This window comes from Hippopotamus amphibius, chromosome 9, assembly GCF_030028045.1.
Source record: "Hippopotamus amphibius kiboko isolate mHipAmp2 chromosome 9, mHipAmp2.hap2, whole genome shotgun sequence".
NCBI lineage: Eukaryota > Metazoa > Chordata > Mammalia > Artiodactyla > Hippopotamidae > Hippopotamus > Hippopotamus amphibius.
Genome location: NC_080194.1, coordinates 85,800,433 through 85,819,260, shown reverse-complemented (window position 1 = coordinate 85,819,260; position 18,828 = coordinate 85,800,433). Strand labels below are relative to the sequence as shown.

General features: G+C 36.6%; 1 protein-coding gene and 1 pseudogene across 1 annotated transcript; both read right to left on the bottom strand.

Moving 5' to 3' along the window:
• Positions 1-408: 408 nt before the first annotated feature.
• LOC130860951 (olfactory receptor 8B3-like) lies at positions 409-1,379 on the bottom strand (annotated as a pseudogene).
• Positions 1,380-16,238: 14,859 nt separating this feature from the next.
• On the bottom strand, positions 16,239-17,192 carry LOC130861225 (olfactory receptor 8B3-like). Its single transcript, XM_057749868.1, has one exon. It carries the CDS (start codon positions 17,190-17,192, stop codon positions 16,239-16,241), a length of 954 nt encoding a protein of 317 aa, XP_057605851.1.
• Between the last annotated feature and the right edge of the window lie 1,636 nt (positions 17,193-18,828).

The following is an 18,828-nucleotide window of genomic DNA, read 5'->3' as shown; positions in this document are numbered from 1 at the left end:
TCTGGCATTTAAAGGAGACGTATTCTTGCCAATCAGAGTATGGAAAGATAAGAGTAGAAACAGGGTAGCTGATTCAATACTCTAATGAAAAACAACCCCATGACACATTGTCACCCTAGTGTTACGTAATTACATCATTTGGAGATCGTTCATCATTCATCTTTTTCCAGGGGAAAAAAAGAGTTTTAAAGGCCAATGAAAAGAAAATTATAATATATTTCTTATTTAATATTATTACTAAACAGGAAAATGTGAAGATGATATTGTGCAAATGGCTAGAAAAAAAAAAGACATCGAAAATCTGGAAATAAATTATTCAAAGAGGACTTAAATTTCCTTCCCTTGTTAGAAAAAAAATAGGATAAAATGTCTGCTGTTAAAAATAAACACTTATGATCTCCCTGCCCTTTACTTAAATGCACAGGCAGATACTATTTCTCCACAAAAATGTGCTCTACTCAGGGTTTTTCTCAGAGCAAGTTTAACATCTTTATTCCTCAAACTGTAAATTAAGGGGTTCAGCAAGGAGACTGCATTGGTGTAAAAGACAGAAGAGATTTTTGTTTCATCCCTGGACATAGAAGAGGATGGTTTGAGATACATAAATGTACCTGATCCAAAGAACAGAGAAACAGCAACAATGTGGGAACTGCAAGTGTCAAAGGCTTTAGACCTGCCCTTTGTGGAGCTGATGTGGAGGATGCTAGAGAGAATGAAAGTGTAACAGGCAAAGATGGTGAGACTGGGCACAATGATGTTGATGCCCGCCACGATGAAAACTACCAGCTCATTGATGTAGGTGCTCATGCGGGAGAGCAGGAGCAGAGAGAGGATGTCACACATATAATGGTTGATGGTGGTTGCATCACAGAAGGTCAGACTCAGCATGCATCCAGTGAAGGTTATGGCACCAGAAAATGCCATCAAGTATGAACCAAGCATAAGGTTGGAACAAAATTTGGAGGACATAGTAACATGATACAAAAGTGGAGTACAGATGGCCACATAGTAGTCATAGGCCACTGATGTCAACACATAACATGCAGAAAGACAAAAAAAAAAAACCTGAAAAAGTAAACCTGCATCATGCACCCCATGTAAGAAATAATATTCTTCTTTGATATGAAGTTAATATGCATTTTGGGTATAAACACAGAAGAATAACAGAGATCTATGAAGGACAAATTAAAGAGAAAAAAATATATGGAGGTGTGTAGGTGTGAATTCAGCTGAATTAGGATTATCAATCCCAAATTTCCCATCACAGTGACTGTATACATTACTAGAAATAGGAAAAACAGGGGGAGTTGGAGATCTGGTTGGTCCGTTAATCCCAACAGAACAAATTCAGTCACAAAAGAACCATTTCCAGGAGCCATTCTTCTCTAAGGGGATCTGTGAGCACACAAGAAGAGTTACATTAGAGAATAACAACTCAATTTTCATACAGTATCTCCTATCACAAGTGTGGAGTTTGGACTGGGAATATCTGAGAGTAGCCCAACCTGGACTCAAAGAATTGTGTTACCAATTTCATGAAACTGAGCAATATGGACTTTTACTTTTCAGGGTCTTTATAAGCTAAGCAGAAAAAAACATCAAAACCCAGCCTACAAAGAGAAGGGAACTGCTGACCTATGCAAACTTGACTGCTAGGAAAACAAATAAACAAACAAACAATAAAAAACAATGGATAATGGAGAAGAAGTTTGGACCAGGATAGAATCATCCTTCCCTCATCTCAACATTTCCTCATTTGCTTGAACTCTCTCCTCACCAGCAAAATTGTAGGCAGAGACCCTACCAATTTCGTGCTGGCCTCTAATGCAGATTAGACCTGGTGGGTTGAGAACAAAGAAGACTGTTTCTTAACTAAAACTAAATGTCCAGAGTCTAGGAGAAGTTAACTTATGGCCCCACATCACAGAGTAAAAGCCATAAATGTAGATGAGTGAGACATCCATCCATGAAGTGAGAACTTACTAAATGATCTGATGCATCCTGTGAGCCCCCTAATGTCTCTGAACATTCACTGATCCCCTTCTCAAATAGATTTTTCTGTAAGTTTTACTTGAGTCTCAGGATGAAAAAAATGGGGATGAAATTGTCATATCTTAGATCCCTGGACTTCCATCACAAATAAGGAGGACATGAATATTAATGAAATCCAGATACTCACCATTTTTCTTCCAAAAAACTCTGGAGCCTTACCATTGGTTTTACCCTATGATCTTACTAGGGCAATTTCAGGTCCTGAGGCTTTGGTTCCTTTGATTCTAAAAGAATGCAGCCCACTCTTACTTTCTGAGTTGACTTGGAAATCATTCAGAACTATAGATCATAATTTCTGATTATGACTTTCAGTCCACTCAACCAGCAGAGAAAAATAAACATTTTTTATTATTATCATTTTTGCCATTTGATTAGTCACAGAAGATTTAATGTGAGTGTAATGATATAATGTACTTGGTTGTAAACGTGGCAGAAGCTTGTCAGTCTGTTCCCCAGGGAAACATTCTATGTATAACAGAGAACTGAGGGGATTGCATTTACACCCTGTACCACAATCTGTCTTTTGTCCCTTAAGAATTCAATACTTTACTCAAGTTTTTCCTTCACTGTAGTGATTCTTACGTCCCTTAAGGAAGAGCCAAAAAATGAACTCCCATTTACTGCTGAGTAAGATGACAGAAGAGGAAGCCCCAGTCTCTCGCTACATAAACATATTGATTCAAAGTCAATTTATGTACAGATTCTTTATGTAAGAAGTCCAAAAACATGTTAGAAGAGTCTTTCACACAGTTTATGCATGAAGCCAGACATATTGAAGCTGCTAAGAGATCCCCTCTTGTCAGAATACCCATCCTGGCACAACACCATGTGACTGGGATGAATCCCCCAGCTACCCACTGGCAAGGGGAAAAGGAGCACCGCATATCCACCAGAGCTCCAAATTTCCTAGGGGCAGTCAGAAAACTGCCTGCTTTATCACCTGTATCAGAAAGCTGAGGGGACCCTGGATGTGGTATAGAGGCTACATGAGGTGAGAGAGAACAAAGGCAGCAGTTTGGTTGAAAGTCACCATAGCCCCTCTCCCTGGCTCAGTGCAGCAGTCGCCCAAGAACACTCCTTTTCTCCAGCTTCTCTTTGGTGAGGGAAAAAAGGTGCACTGGGCATCGAGTGATGCAACTTATCTGGGGGCTGCCTGAGGAACTGGCTTCAGTATTGTGTGTTTTAGAGCACTAATGGGAGCTGACGTACACTAGCAGCCTGGGAACCATAAGAACAAAGAAAATGGATTGACTAACAGAAAGGTTGAGAGGACCCCCGGTCTCTGGCCAGGCTAATCAGTGTAAGTCTTCTCCAGTACAGGCCATTCCATGAAGATTAGGGCAGGTGGCTCTTTTGTTTAATGTTTAGCACAGAGAGTCAAAGAAAATGAAGACACATCCAAATATTTTGTAAAAAGGAACAGCATAAATCTCCACAAACCAACCCTAATAAAATGGAAATATGTTATTTACCTGACAGAGTATTCAAATTAACGGTCATAAACATGCTCACTCTAGTCAGAGAACAATACATGAACAGAGTTAGAATTTCAACCAAGAGACAGAAAACTTTAAATAGTACCAAGCAGAAATCATGTAACTAAAGAAGACAATACCTGAACTGAAAAATTCACTTAAGGGTTACGACCACAAACTGGATCAACCAAAAGAAAGGATCATAGGTTTCAAAAAAAAAAGATCATTTGATATTATTCATCAGATGAGCAAAACTAAAAAGAATGAAAAACAGTGAAGAAAGTAAGGGACTTATTAGATTGTATCAGGGAATCAATATAAAGAGTTTAGGGATGCCATGGGAAAAGAGAGCTAAAAATTACCTGCAAGTTTCTTTAAAAATGAAAAAATCCCCAAATCTGTGGAAAGACATGGACATCCAAATCCAGGAAGCAAAAAGGATCAATAATAAGATGACTACAAAGAAATCCACAGCAATCACGTTGTAATCAAATTATCAAAAGTCAAAAACAAAGATAATTTTCAAAGCAGCAAGAGAAATGCGGCTTACATGATGGAACCCCGTGTAAATATCAACAGAATTTTTGCAGGATTCAGTGGATTATAGCAGAAATCTTGCAGTTCATAAGGGAGTTGGTTGATATATTCACTGTGCTGAAAGAAAATAGTCAACCAAGAATACTGTAATCAGCAAATATATCCCTCAAAAAGGGAGAGAAAAATTTTCTCAGGCAAACAAAAGCTGAAGGAGTTCATCACCATTAGACCTGCTTTATAAGAAACGCTAATGGAGTTCTTCAACTGAGAAGAATGGACTCGAAACAGCAACATGTTAGCTTAAGAAAGTCTAAAACAAATTGATAAAGGCAAACATAGAAAAACACAGAACACTGTAATAATTGTAAAAGTAGTGGGTAAGTTTCTTTTGTTTTTGATATAAAAGGTAAAAGACAAAAGTATTAAAAATAAATATAACTTAAAATGTTAATGATTACATAATATAAGTATTTTTAAATGACAAAAGAAGACATTAAAATATTTCTTTAAATCAATGCTACACCCCAATAACTATATCTAAGCTATAAACAATTGGAAAATATGTGAATATATACAGGAGGTTTAAACATGTATAACTGAAGGGTTACAAAATGGTTTATTTTAAACATTTACCTTTAAAACGTAGTTATCATAACACCAAAAAATACAATCAAATTATGGTGCCAGTCAAAAGCTAATTCATCACATGATTTATAAAAATATTAATTTACAGTGTACAGCATATGGTATAGTCAAGTAACAGAATTCAAATTAAATTAAAAAAATCATATATTCCTGTCAGTGTAATTTTATGATTTTTGTCTCTTTAACCACGTTGTAGCATTTCTCTTGTTACATTTGAGACCCTTTGTGAATGTGAATTCTAGAGATATGGTTTTCCTGACTCCTCCTGCACTCCCAAAGGAAAATTAAATAATTAAATCAATGCATCAATCAGTAAAAAATGTGTAACTGGGTGTAATGCATGTAAATTGTGATCAACAGCATAAAGTATGGAGATGAGTAAGTGCCTAGAGTCTTTGTAAGCAAGTAAGGTTAAGCTCTTATCAAATTAAAATAGACTGTTACAACTACAAGGTATTCTATATACGCCCCATGATGACCAAAAGGAAAATCCCTATGGAAGTTATACAAAAGAGAGAGAGAAATTAATCAAAGCTTATCAATACAACAATCACAGAAACACAAATGAAGACATCAAGAGAGGGAAAGAAGGACAAAAGGACTCCAAGATAAAGGTAAAACAGTTAACAAACTATGCAATAGTAAATCCTTCCCAGTCAATAACTACTTTAAGTGGGAACAGATTAATCTCAACTATCAAATGACATAGTGTGAGTGAATGGATAAAAACAAAAAGATACAAATATATGTTGTCTATGATAAATGCACATTTGATTTAAGGACACACATACCCTGAAAGTAAAAGAATGGAAAAGTGTATTTGATGCAAAAGGCAACCAAAAGAAAGCAGGGGTGGCCAAACTTATATAAGACAAAATATACTTAGGTCAGAAACTGTGGATAAAAGAGGATATTGTATAATTATAAAAATAAAAGAATGAATTCCACATGAAAATACAACATATACGTAAACTTGCACCCATATTTAAAGCACCTAGTTGTATAAAGCAAACAGAGAAAAAGGGAGAAATAGATAGCAATACTAGTAGGAGACTCCACTATACCACTTTCAATAATGAAAAAATGAATTAGACGTAATATTAACTAAAAGTGGAATTGAGCAGTGCTAGAGAGCAAACAGACTTAACAGATATTCAGAAAATGTGCATTCTTCTCAAGTACACATGGAAATATTCTCTAGGAGAGATCACATGTTAGATTACAAAACACATCTTAAATTTCAGAAGATTAAATTCCTACAGAGCATATTCTCTGGTCATGGTTGAGTAACATTAGAAATCAATAGGATTAAGAAAACAAAAAAAAAAATCACAAATAAATGGAAATTAAACAACACACTTTTGAAAACGAATGGTTTAAAGGATAAATTTGAGGGAAATTTTTTAAAGATATCCGTGACAAATGAAAATACAACATATCAAAATTTATGGGATACAGCAAAAGCAAAACTAAGAAGAAAATCTATTTAAAAAAACCCTATATTAAAAAAGAAGAGAGACTCAAATCAACAGCCTACCTTTACACTTTAAGTAACTAGAAAAAGAACAACTGAGGCTTCAAATTAGCAGAAGGAAGGAAATAATAAAGATTAGATCACAAATACATCAAATAGTGAATAATAAAATATAGGAAAATCAATAAAACTAAGAGCTTTGTAAAAAAGATAAAATTGACAAGCCCTAAGTAAGTGTAGTAAAGCGAACAAGAGGACTCAGATAAAACCAGAAATGGAAGGCAACAATACAACTGATGTCACAGAAATAAAAAGGATTATAAGGTTATATGAACATTTACACACCAAAAAATTAGATAATCCTAAAGAAATGAATAAATTCCTATAAACATACAATCAACCAAAAATGAATCATGAATAAATAGCTATACTGAACAGAACTATAACTGGACAGGTGCTTGACCTAATAGTCAAAACTTCCCCACAAAGAAAATCCCAGGATCTGGTGCCTTCAGGTGTCAGTTCTACCAAACATTTAAAAAGAATTAACACCAGTCCTTCTCAACTCTTCCACAAAAGTGATGAACAAGTTACACTTTCAAATCCACTTAATGAGGCCAGCATTACCCTTATGTTAAAGCCAGACAAAGACACTACAAGAAAAGAAAATTATAACCCAAAACCCTCAATGAATTCTGAATTCTTATTCATCTTAAAAATAAGCATATATTTACACACAGACTTATATTTAGTAGGGAAGGAGGGACTCATTCTTTACGTATCTAGCAGGGCTTCCCTTAGTGATAAGAGAAGCATTAGACTCAATTTTTTCAAACTGTTCAGAGTAAGAAGTGCCTCAAAACACAGAACAATGACTTGTGCTACCACAGTCATGGGGTTTGTGGGAATCCTTTAGAAGAGAGAAAGATGGTAAAGATTACCTAGGCATTGTACTATTCCAGTTGGGCTGCTACAGTAATATCTACAGACTGGGTGTCTTATGATGAAAAGAATTTTATTTCTTAAAGGTTCTGGAGTCAGGGAAGTCTAAGGTTCAGGCACCAATAGATTCAGTGTCTGCTGAGGTTCCTCATCCTGGTTCATAGACTGCCATTTCTTGCTGTGTCCTCACAGGACCAAAGAGAAAAGGGAACTCTCTGGTGGCTCTTTTACAAAAACACTGATCCTTTCTTGAAAGCCCCATCCTCATGACATAATCAACTACCACAGTTCTCACCTCCTAAGACTATCACACTGAGGATTCAGTTTCAGCATATGAATTTCAGGAGGACACAAACATTCAGTTTATAGCAGGCACTCAAAGATTATATATTTTGAAATTTTAATTTTAGATTTTACTTTGAAGCTTTTTCTTCATTCTTTGTATCTATGATCTGAGATCTGTGTTTAGGATCATTCCAATATATCACATATGAGTTTAAAACTGCTGTTTTCACAAAATTAAGCAAGAATGGAGACATTCATAGTGCAGCATTTTGAAAAGGATCCAAGTTAAATAAAAAATTATTAATTATATCAGTAGAGGTTAGAATTCCTACTAGGAAACTCCACAAATCCTTGTGATATTAAAAAAAATTAAAAGTCGCTAGACTCTTTTCCCAAGCATCATTGTAACAACCAAAGTTCCCAGTCTCAAAGCAAGTGTGACTGTAAAGTTTCAAATGGAAGTTATGACTAATAACTGGCTAGCCTGACTGTACTCTTCTCTTGAAACTTGAGTAAAGATGGAGAAGCAGGAAAAAACCTGTCAATCCATGTGACCAGTGCATTTGATTCCCATCCCCTACTCAAAACAAGCAGCCACGATTGAGAGATGTTCTTTCCTTTACTCAAATGTTGTCATAATTTGAATTTTTAAACAAACCAAAAGAATAGGAATCCTTGGTGTAAAGGCAATGAACAATTGAATTTCTGGAGAATAGAACTTAGAAATGTGTTGTAGCAAACCCACAATGTTACAGTAGGTTTATTTGAAGAGAAGTGCAGTTATCTGGGGTTTACTGAGTTTTGGATATCAGCTGTCCTATCAGTGACACACTTATAGTAAAAATGTTCCCTCTGAGACTTGTTAGTTCATAGATTGTCTACACAGACTGGAACATAACTCTTGGTAAAGGAACTGTCCTAAAATAAGTTTTTCTTCTGTAACAGAACTATAACAGTGTGTGAAAAATTAATCTATGTTAATTTCCTCTATGAATTAAGGAATAGAGTTATGTGGTCTAAGTAGGTCCCTATCCATGAAGGGAATTGTTTCCAATTAGGAATCGTTTCAGCAATAATCTAAGCAAACAGCTGCCTCTGATGGGAACTGTTGTCTTACACAATATTTGAATTAAATTTTTTTTAAAAAGTGATCTAATAAATATCCCAAGAAGGTTTTAAGAATATTTATAAAATCCAAATTAAGATCCTTGATACATACATATATGTATGTATATGCATATACATATTATTTGAAAACTGCGAGAATATAATACATTTTAATATGGTAGAAGAAAAATTGGGTAATTATGCTGCACTCTCCTTTCACTTTCCCTTATCTCAGTGTGAGACGAACTTGATTTTTTTTCCAAATGTATTGAGAAATAACTGACATAAAACACTAGTAGCTTTAAGGTTCAAAACTTGTTTATTTAATAAACATCTATTGCCATGTGATTACCACTGTGAAGTTACCTAACAGCCCCTTCAAGTCACATAATTACCTTCTATGTTGCTGTGAGTCTCTTTGGGTTCATCTTTGGGGCTCTGTGCTTCCTCTAACTGGGTATCTGTTCCTTCTTCAGCTTCAGGAAGTTTTCAGCCATAATGTTATTAAATACATTTTTCAAACACTTTCCTCTCTCTCTTCTGCTTCTGGGGCCTCTATAATGCAAATGTTAGTGTGCTTGGTATTGTTTGAGAGGTACCTTTAACTATTCTCATTGTTAAAGTTTGTTTTTCTTTTTGCTGTTTTAGTTGGGTAATTCCCATTATTCTATCTTCCATATCACTTATATGTTATTCTGTATCACCTGATCTGTTGTTTATTCCCTCTAGCATATTTTTCATTATAGTTATTGTATACTTCTGCTCCAACTTGATCTTTTTAATATTTTGTAGTTCCTTGTTAAAATTCTCACAGTGTTCATCCTCTTTTCTTTAGTTCAGTTAGCATTCTTATTACTGTTGCTGTGAACTCTTATCACATTAATTATGTATATCCTCTTCATTACTTTTTTTCAGGGTTTTTTCCTTGTCTTTCATTTGAAATATATTCTTTTCTATTCTCATCTTGTTTAACCTTCTCTGTCTCTATGAAATTAGGTGAAACAGTTACCTCTGTCAGTCTTGAAGTCACATCCTTGTGTGGCAATGTCACTGTGCAGTCTATGTGTGCCTTATGGTTTTGGGGGAAAGCTGGTTCTGAAGTGAGCACAGGCTGCGTCTTCACCTGGCATGTGCTGGAAACCACTGCACTGGTGGGATGTAGGTCTGGAGTTGGCAGGGCTAGAGACAGTGCCAAATGGGCTTCTCCTGTGCTCCATGGCTGCTGCCACCCTACTGGGGGCAGGGGTGGGGCCCGAGTTCTTGGAGCAGGACCCCTGAGAAAGTGGGGTTTCTCCCAGGTGTGATGGCAGACTCTAACTTGGTTTGGGATGTGGCCAAGGCCTGAGGGCTTGGGGCTGCACTTCTGTGCTGAATTCACTTTTTCCCCAGTGCGTGTGTCTTAGTTAGAGGCTATGATTTTTGATGCCACACCACTGTGGTGGCTCTGTCACCTCCCAAGAGTACACAGGGACACTTGCCCTGTTGATGTTTCACTCTTCCATGGAGCTAGCTTGCTAGTTCTGGTGCATGTGCAGTGTTGCAGGGGCTGGCAATGGCTCAAAGGTAGGGCTGGGGTCCAAGCCAGCTCCGTTCTCTCCAAGTGTGAACACTTTTGTTTGCAACAGTGGCCTCTGCTTTTGTGGGGAGCAGTTCCAGAGCAAGAAGGGCTGGAGCAGGTGTTTGCTGCCTGCTGCGGGGTATGTGAAGGCAGTGCTTGCTAGCTGGCCAGAGTCCCAGGCAGTTTTCAATCTGCTGCCTCCATGCTGTGACTGGGAGAAAGCAGGTCTGTGCATGTGCTCTTCAAGAGCAGAGTCTCAGTTTCTCACAGCTCTCAGGTAAACCCCCACTGGTTTTCAAACCAGCAGAGGGGGTTCATCTTCCAGGTGTCAGACCCCAGGGATTGTGTACATAATATGTGGCTCAAACTACTTGCTCCCCAGAGAGGATTCCCTAGCCTGTGATATCTCTCTCTTCTTCTATGTCTCCTGCTAGGAGTCCTGACCAGATTGCTTCTCCTCCCTTCCTACCAGACTCCATGTGGATCTTTCTTTACAGCCTTAGTTGTAGAACAGCTCTTCTGCTAGTGCCCAAATTGATTCCAGCAAGAGTTTCTCTAAATGTAGTTGTAGTTTGATGTGTTCCTGAGGGGAGGTGAGCCCAGCATTCTCCTACTCTGTCATCTTGATCTGCCTTCTTAGTTTTGTAGTTTCTATTGTTACAGGCAGTCTCTGTGCTGAGGATCAGGCTCAGATAAAAACTTAAGTTCTTCTCTGGTCTTTTTAGCCTGTATCTTTCCATGTACATGCATGCGGACCTTCTAATGTCCTTTGTATATGCTTCTTGCTTTTTAAAAGCCCTAGTCTTTAATGTTTGACTCACAAAAGACAAAAAAGGGAAAACTGAAGGGGGCGGGGGCTAAAGGGTGCTGGCCTTTAAATCCCCTGGAAGTCACTTGAACTGGATCAGGAGAGACTTGTAAAGATGCTGGGGAGGTGCACCAGCAATGACTGCTCTCCTCTCTGATTCAGAAGCAGCAATCAGTAATTAGAACACAGACATTGAATATTTGGAGGAAAAGGTCCTATTTGACTCCCCTGTGTATTTTTCCAAATCTCTCCTGCATATGTACACGCCTGCCTGCCATGAAGCTGGGGTGGGGGAAGGGTAGCTGCATCTTGAAAATGGGCTGAAACCAACCACAACTAACTGGTCAAGTCTCCTGAAAGTTGAAAGCCTTCAATAGACTACAGAGCTCCAATAGAGTTACATAAAGACAGATTCTGCCAATGCAGTTGTTTTTAGGTGGGGAAACATTTCTGGTGCTTACTATTTTGCCATCTTCCCAGAATCTTCCTCATTCCCCTTTTACATAGTGATTCCGTTCCTTCCACAGCTACTGTCCAACTCATCACACCCAGCTACACATGTTTAAACCTAGCACACACCCTCCCACATTTTCCCACTTGCTCACACACTCATACATTTATAGGGGCTGTGCTCTTGTTTTAAAATAAGTATTTTTGATCTCTTGTTTTTGTCATTTGAAAACACTTCATTGAAATCTCTCCAACCTTCTGTGTTGTAGAAATAATTTATCCAACCATCTCACATTGATAGATATTTTCTATTTTTCCAGTTTTTACCATCAAAAACAATGATAAAATAAACATCATAATACATACATCATTTTATGTCAGACCTTTCACTTCAATGAGATCACATTCCAGAATGTTGTCTTTCTGTTTACTGTATATATAATTAAACGTTTTTCTCAAAGGTTGTAATAATTCACATTCTCACAGGCAGTGTGTGGAATTTGTTTTCCTTCTCTAAACATTTCTAAATTGCATTTCTCTATTAATGAACTTGAGCCTCTTTTCATTAATTTGTAAACTGAATTTGCTTTGTTTCCACTTTATGTCCTTCCACCATCTTCTGTGAGGTTATTTCTTATTTGTTGTTCAGTTGTAAAATAAAATATATATTAATCCTATATCGGTTACCTGAAATGAAGCTATATTTTTTTCCTAATCTACTTCAGTCCACTGATTTACTTAAGTAATGTTTTGACAAAAATTTTATATTTAATGCATTAAAATATGACTACATTCATATACATAATATATACATAATTCATCCATATATCATAACTATGACACAATCACCTTGATTTGAGAAACTATTGTGTGTTAGTAGTACATCTACAATCCTCTCCTAAGTAGGTCTCTCATTTATTATTGCCTTCTACAGTTTATTCCCAAAAAGCAACAAGGATGATGTTTTAAAAACAGGTTTTTAAAAAATCTCCTAGACTCCATTTCACTCAAAGAAGCAGCCTGGTTTCACAATAACCTACAAGATCCAAGGTGATCTTCCCCTTGTTACATCGTCGTCCTCATCTCCTTTGACTCTCTCCTTTACTCCATTATTCAGTATAGTAGTCCTTACTGTTTCTCAAACATACCATAAGTATCATTTTAGGGATTTTTATTGGCCATTAATCTCTCCTAAAAATATTTTTGCAAATATACACTTTAAACATCACTTTCTCAATGAATTAGGATCCATGTCCAATTTATCTTTGTATTCTTGATATTTAACACATTTCTTGACATGGGGATTGTCGTCTGTTTGGAGGAATTCTCCTTCTTACATGCCATCTAAGCAGGCGTGGGGCTACTATGAGGATGTCTCTTAAAGTGTAAGGTTAATGTGATTGCCTCTAAAATATTCTAGTAGAATAATTCCCTCAATAGCTGCTATTTAAATTGATAAGATATTTTTGCTTTAAAATGAGAGAACATGTGTGGTCATAAAACAGACATAGTCAAATTTCAGGAATGATGTTGACTACATAAGACCAGTTTTACAATTCACTCAGGTGTAGGATACAACTCTACTGTGTTGGATTATGAATGTTTGCCTTCGCATCAGTCTCTTACATTCCATCTTCGTGTTTTGTCAATACAGCACATTGCCACACTTTACCAGGGACTGAGTGGGTAAAATACAAACAAACAAACAAAACAAAACAAAAAAAACTGCTGTTGTTTTACTACATAAACAAATGAATGCTTAAAGGAATAACTATTGCTTCTTGCTAGATTCAGCAAGTACTTCTCAGTCCTGGTGCTGGAGCAGGAACCATCTACCTGAATGTCTTTGCAAAGATTAAAAGTGGTTTCCACACCATGCAATTCATAACAGACAGTGATCTCATAAAATTCAAGATTTGAAGACACTGAATGTGTTTGTGTGTGTGTGTGTGTGTGTGTGTGTGTGTGTGTAGGGAGGCCAAGGTAGAGGAAGGAGTTCAATAAATGGAGTTTAGGAATTAAAGGGGTAAAGAACTGATCCCTTTTACTTCTGGTTTCCATCAATCCTTAACCACAGTGCACCCTGATCGTGTTCATTTAAAACCTGTTCCTTAGCAATAAAAGTAGCTCACTCATTCAACAAATTTGGGATGTAATCGGGGAACTTTCTTTTTGGTCTTTAACTTGGAGGACCATTTTCTGTTAAGCTTAGAAACATGAAGTTTTCTCACTGACTTAGAAACAGCTCTGTCCTAGTACAGGGGCACAGGAGAATTTCATGGCTTACCAGGTTGATTCTCAGCTGTGATAACTTCAGCAGAATCATACCTTCCCTCAAAACATGTCAGTGCCATTCATATAACTCAAAAAACCAAAAAAAAAAAAAAAAAAAAAGACTGAGAATAACTATGTCGTGCACCTAAAATACCCTGCCTTGATAGTCTTCCTTTTGAAGCAAATCCAAATGATAGACATAGCACTTATTGCTAAATAAAAAGTGCTTAAATTGCTTAACTATCAGCAAACTTGCCTCTTTTAAATTTAAATTGTCATGCTTAATTGTTACATTTTATATTTTTTTCAAAGTAGTCAAATATAAAATTAATTTTGAAGACAGTATACCTTTTCTGAAAATGAACAGATTTTATTTGAATTTTTAGGCCTATGAAATGAAATATTAGTGACCACATAGACCCTCTCTTGGGAACCTCAAATTATTATAAAATACATAACAGAGAGGATGCAGTTCCACAATGTCTACAAAAGTTTCCAAATGGCTTAGATATATTTATTTGTTTAGATACACATTTGTTTCCATAAGGAAAACAAGTGTATTAAAAGAAACAGTAAGTAAAGGAAAAAGTAAAAATAAAAAGGAAAAAAGACAAGGAAAAAGAAAAGGAAACTCCAACCAAGATCAACTATTTTATATGAATAGAGCTTGTAAGTGGAAAAGAAGCATGTTGAATTTGGGGGTTAGGGGATGGGAGATGAGCAGTCATTTTAACCATAAGACAAGGATTTAGCCTTGCTGAACATCTAAAAACATATAAGCCAACTAGCCAGCTGTGCTAAATTTCAAAACTCCTAAATATTGAGCGGAGATTAGGAAAGTGGTATATAATAATATTATTAAGAGTATCTTAGAAAATATTCACATTATCCCATGATACATCTTACTGAGGATTTTTAAGATAGCATTTTTCCTTTAAAAAATTATAATCCTATATCCATTCCAGTAAATTTAGTGCCAAAATTTGGTGTATTCAGCAAATATTTATTTCCAGTTGTCAATCCATATAGAAGTAGCATATGGAAGTCAACAAAAATAAGAGTGATTTAGTTGTTCTCCAGCCCTGTTGGTTTAACTGTTTTAAATATCAAATAACTGAGGCTTTCATCTTATCCAGAGAAGCTCTGTGAGCCCCATAATACTTCTAGGGCCTTCCAGAAAGGAGAGGAAATTCATAGGCAGGGGCTTTCATTATTCATCATTTTACTCTCTAAATTGCTTCTTCCTAACTTGAGTTTCAATTACCCTTAACTATTTTATCACTTGTATCTGCTGCCCTCTTTCTACCTGGTTCCAAATGTGACCAGAGATTTCTACCTTCATTTCCAAATCATTGCTAATTTATACTCATGTGCATTACAGTTTCATCAAAGATTTATGGACAGTGTAATACATGTACAGTCCTGTACAGAGGATGGAAATTCAGAATAGAATTTGTTTCCTAAAGCTCGTGACCACTCCCCACACAGGGACCTCTTATTTATTGACTTTATGTCTTGTTGAGGTCTATCTTAATGACATGATTCTGGGCTTCTTTCTCTCCCATGCTCTGTTCTCTGAATCACAGACACTTGCAAACATAAAAACATTAATTTTATAGAAAAAGTTAGCTCCTTATTTGAGCAAATCATCTCACCAATATAGCAGCGCAAAAGGTCTTCCTTTCCAAACAAACAAATGCCCCATGAAAAAGTTTGCCTAAACAAACAAACAACAACAACAAAATAACAGCATGAGAGAAATTCATGTATCCCCTTGTAATAAATAGCAACGAAGTTTCAAATTAATATTTTCTCATAGTACAGTCTTACTGAGACAGATAGCATAGAATAAAGTGTATGTTAGTAGACTACAAAAATAGTAGACTTGAAATTAGAAGGCTAACAGTTTAGTGTTGACTTTTTATTTATGAAGCTGTGTGACTTTAAGTAAATCACTAACCATTCTGAGCTTCATTTTACCATCTATGGATGAATCTATATCAATCATGCTGGTTTCACTGTAAAGAGGTCAAAAAGAAAACTCTGCCCAAAGAAGCATGATGCAAAATATTTACGATGCAAAATGGATTGTACTGAATAGTCTATGAAAATTTTAATCTCTGGCATTTAAAGGAGGAATATTCTTCCCAGACCAAGAATAAAAAAATGCGGGTAGAAACAAAGTATTTGATTCATGCTTCTAGTAGCAATTGGCAGATAATACTGCCGATGAAACAGTCTTACTCTATCTAGTGTAACCTAGCTCATTTTGATCATTGATCTCTTATTAGATCAAAGATGACTCAAATTCGATTAATTAGAGACCATTTTCTTTTTTTCAGTAAAAATAAAAAGTTCAAAATGACAATAGAAAAAAATAACAGAGATAATATATTTGTAATTTAATGTTATTACTAAACAGGAAAAATAGTGGAGTAGATATTGTACAAATGATGAGAAAAAAAGAAGTCTCAGATATAAAAACTGAAAACAAATTTTAAGAGAAGGCACACATTTTCTTAATCATGTTAAGAAAAAATAGGATAAAAAGCCTGCAGCTAAAAATATTTTAATTAAACACATAGAATCTCCTTGTTTTATTAACTAACTGCACGCACTGATACTCTCTTATCAAAATCTTCTCCTACTTCGGGTTTTTCTCAGAGGAAATTTAATGTCTTTGTTCCTCAAGCTATAAATTAAGGGGTACATCATGGGAATCACATTGATATAAAAGACAGAAGATATTTTTCCCTCATCCATGGACACAGAAGAAGATGGTTTGAGATACATAAATGCAATTGATCCAAAGAAGAGAGAAACAGCAATTATGTGGGAACTGCAGGTGCTGAAGGCTTTTGATCTGCCCTCTTTAGAGCTGATTTGGAGGATATTGGAGAGGATTAAACCATAAGAGACAAATATGGTGAGACTGGGTACAATGACATTGATGCCCACCACAATGAAAACTTCCAGCTCATTGACATAGGTGCTTGTGCAGGAGAGCTGGAGCACAGGGAGGATGTCACAGAAATAATGGTTGATGATGTTGGCATCACAGAAGGTCAGTCTCAGCATGCATCCAGTGTGAGCCATGGCACCAGCAAATGCCATCAAGTATGAAGCAAGCATAAGGCTGGAACACACTTTAGGAGACATGACAATGTTATACAAAAGTGGCTTACAGACAGCCACATAGCGGTCATAGGCCATTGATGTCAGCACATAGCATTCAGAATTACCCCCCACCAAAAAAAAAGAAAAAAAAAAACTGAAGAAGTAAAGCTGGGTCATGCACCCCATGTAGGAGATAATGTTCTTTTTTGATATGAAGTTAATCAGCATTTTGGGCGTATACACAGAAGAATAAAAGAAATCTATGAAGGGCAAGTTAAAGAGGAAAAAATACATAGGGGTGTGTAAATATGAATTCAGCCCAATTAGAATTATCAATCCCAAATTTCCCATCACAGTGACCACATACATTACTAGGAACAGGAAGAACACGGGGAGTTGGAGATCTGGTTGGTCTGTTAATGCCACCAAAATGAACCGAGTCATGAAAGAGCCATTTCCAGGAGCCATTCTTCTTTAAGGGAGTCTGTAAGCACAGAAGAAAAGGTTTATATAGAGGAAAAACAGATTTTTCACAACATCGCCTCACAAAAAGTGATGTTTGTGCTGGAAATGACTGAGAATAGCTCAATCTAGATCCATAGAATTTCTTTACCATGGAGGTGAGGGACATGGATTTTCCCTTTTAAAGACTTTATAAATTAAGCAGCAAAAAGCATCAAAGTTTAGCCTACAGTGTGAAGGGAACTGCTGCTATATGCAATCATAACTGTTGGAAAAACCAAAGGATTAAGGAAAAGAAGTTTGAACTAGGACAGTATTTTCCTTCTCTCCTCTCTCCCATTTCTTACTCATTTGCTTGGACCCCCCTCTGACCAGTAAAATTGGAGGCAGCGACCCCAAAAGCCTGGTGCTTTCCTCTAATGCAGATTAGACCTGGTGGTGTAGGAACCAAGAAGGTTGTCTCTAATCAAAAAATGAAGCCAGGAGGGGGCTTGTTACTAAAGTCCAGGAGAGGACAAGCTACTCCCCATGTCATAGAGTAAAAGCTATAAATGTAGAAGGATGAACATTCCATCTATGAAGAGGGGACTTACTGACTGAGACACTGAATCCCCTGTGCCCCTTAATGATTCTGAACATTTCCTGCTCTCCCCTCAAACAGATTTCTCTGAAAGATTCACTTGAGTCTCAGGACTGCAAAAACTGGAAAGAAACTGTCATACCTTAGGTCCTCGGTCTCCATCACAAACAAGGAAAACATGAATATAAATGGAATTCAGAAACTCACCCTCCTTAAGCCGGAAAACCTCAATGCTTTCTTCTTATTGTTTTTATCCCTCTGGTCCAGGAAAGGCAATTTCAGATTTGAGGCTTTGGTTTCTTTGATTCTAAAAAAATGCCACCTGCAATTGACTTCTGATATGCCCTGGAAATTTTTCAGAACTATAGATCATAATCTTGATTATGACTTTGAGTCCTATCAAGCAGCAAAAAAAAAAAAAATAAACCGTCTCTATTATTACCATTCTTGCCACTTAGTAAGTCACAGAAGATTTAATGCAAGTGTGATGGTATAAGGCACTCAGTGAAACACATGGCAGCAGCTTCCTCAGTCACTTCCCCAGGGAACAGTTTCCAGGTGTAACAGGTAACTAAGGCAATTGTATTTACACCTGGACCACAATCTGTCTTTGGTTCCTTATAGACTCAGCATTTTATTCAAGTTTTTCCTTCACTGTAGGGACTATAAATCAACCAAAGAAGAAACAAAAATTAACTGCCATTTCCCATCAGCAAGATGGCAGAAGAGGAAGCCCTAGAATCTCCTTCTTTGCACGAACACACTGATTCAAAAACAATTTACATATAGATTCCCTTTGTAAAAAAGCCAAAACTTAGTTAAGAGGATCCTGCACCCAGTTCAAGCAAAAGCCAGTCATAGTAAAGCTTTTAGGAAAACTCAAGATATACTCTTTTCATATACCTATGCTGGCACAGAAACACGTGATTGGGAAAAAAAATCCCCCAGTTCCCACATTCTTTCTGGGGAGAGAAAAAAAGATGCACAGTATATCCAAAGCCCTGTGTCAGAAAACTGAGTGGACATGGAACATGGCACACTTTAGCTGCCTGAGGTGAGAGA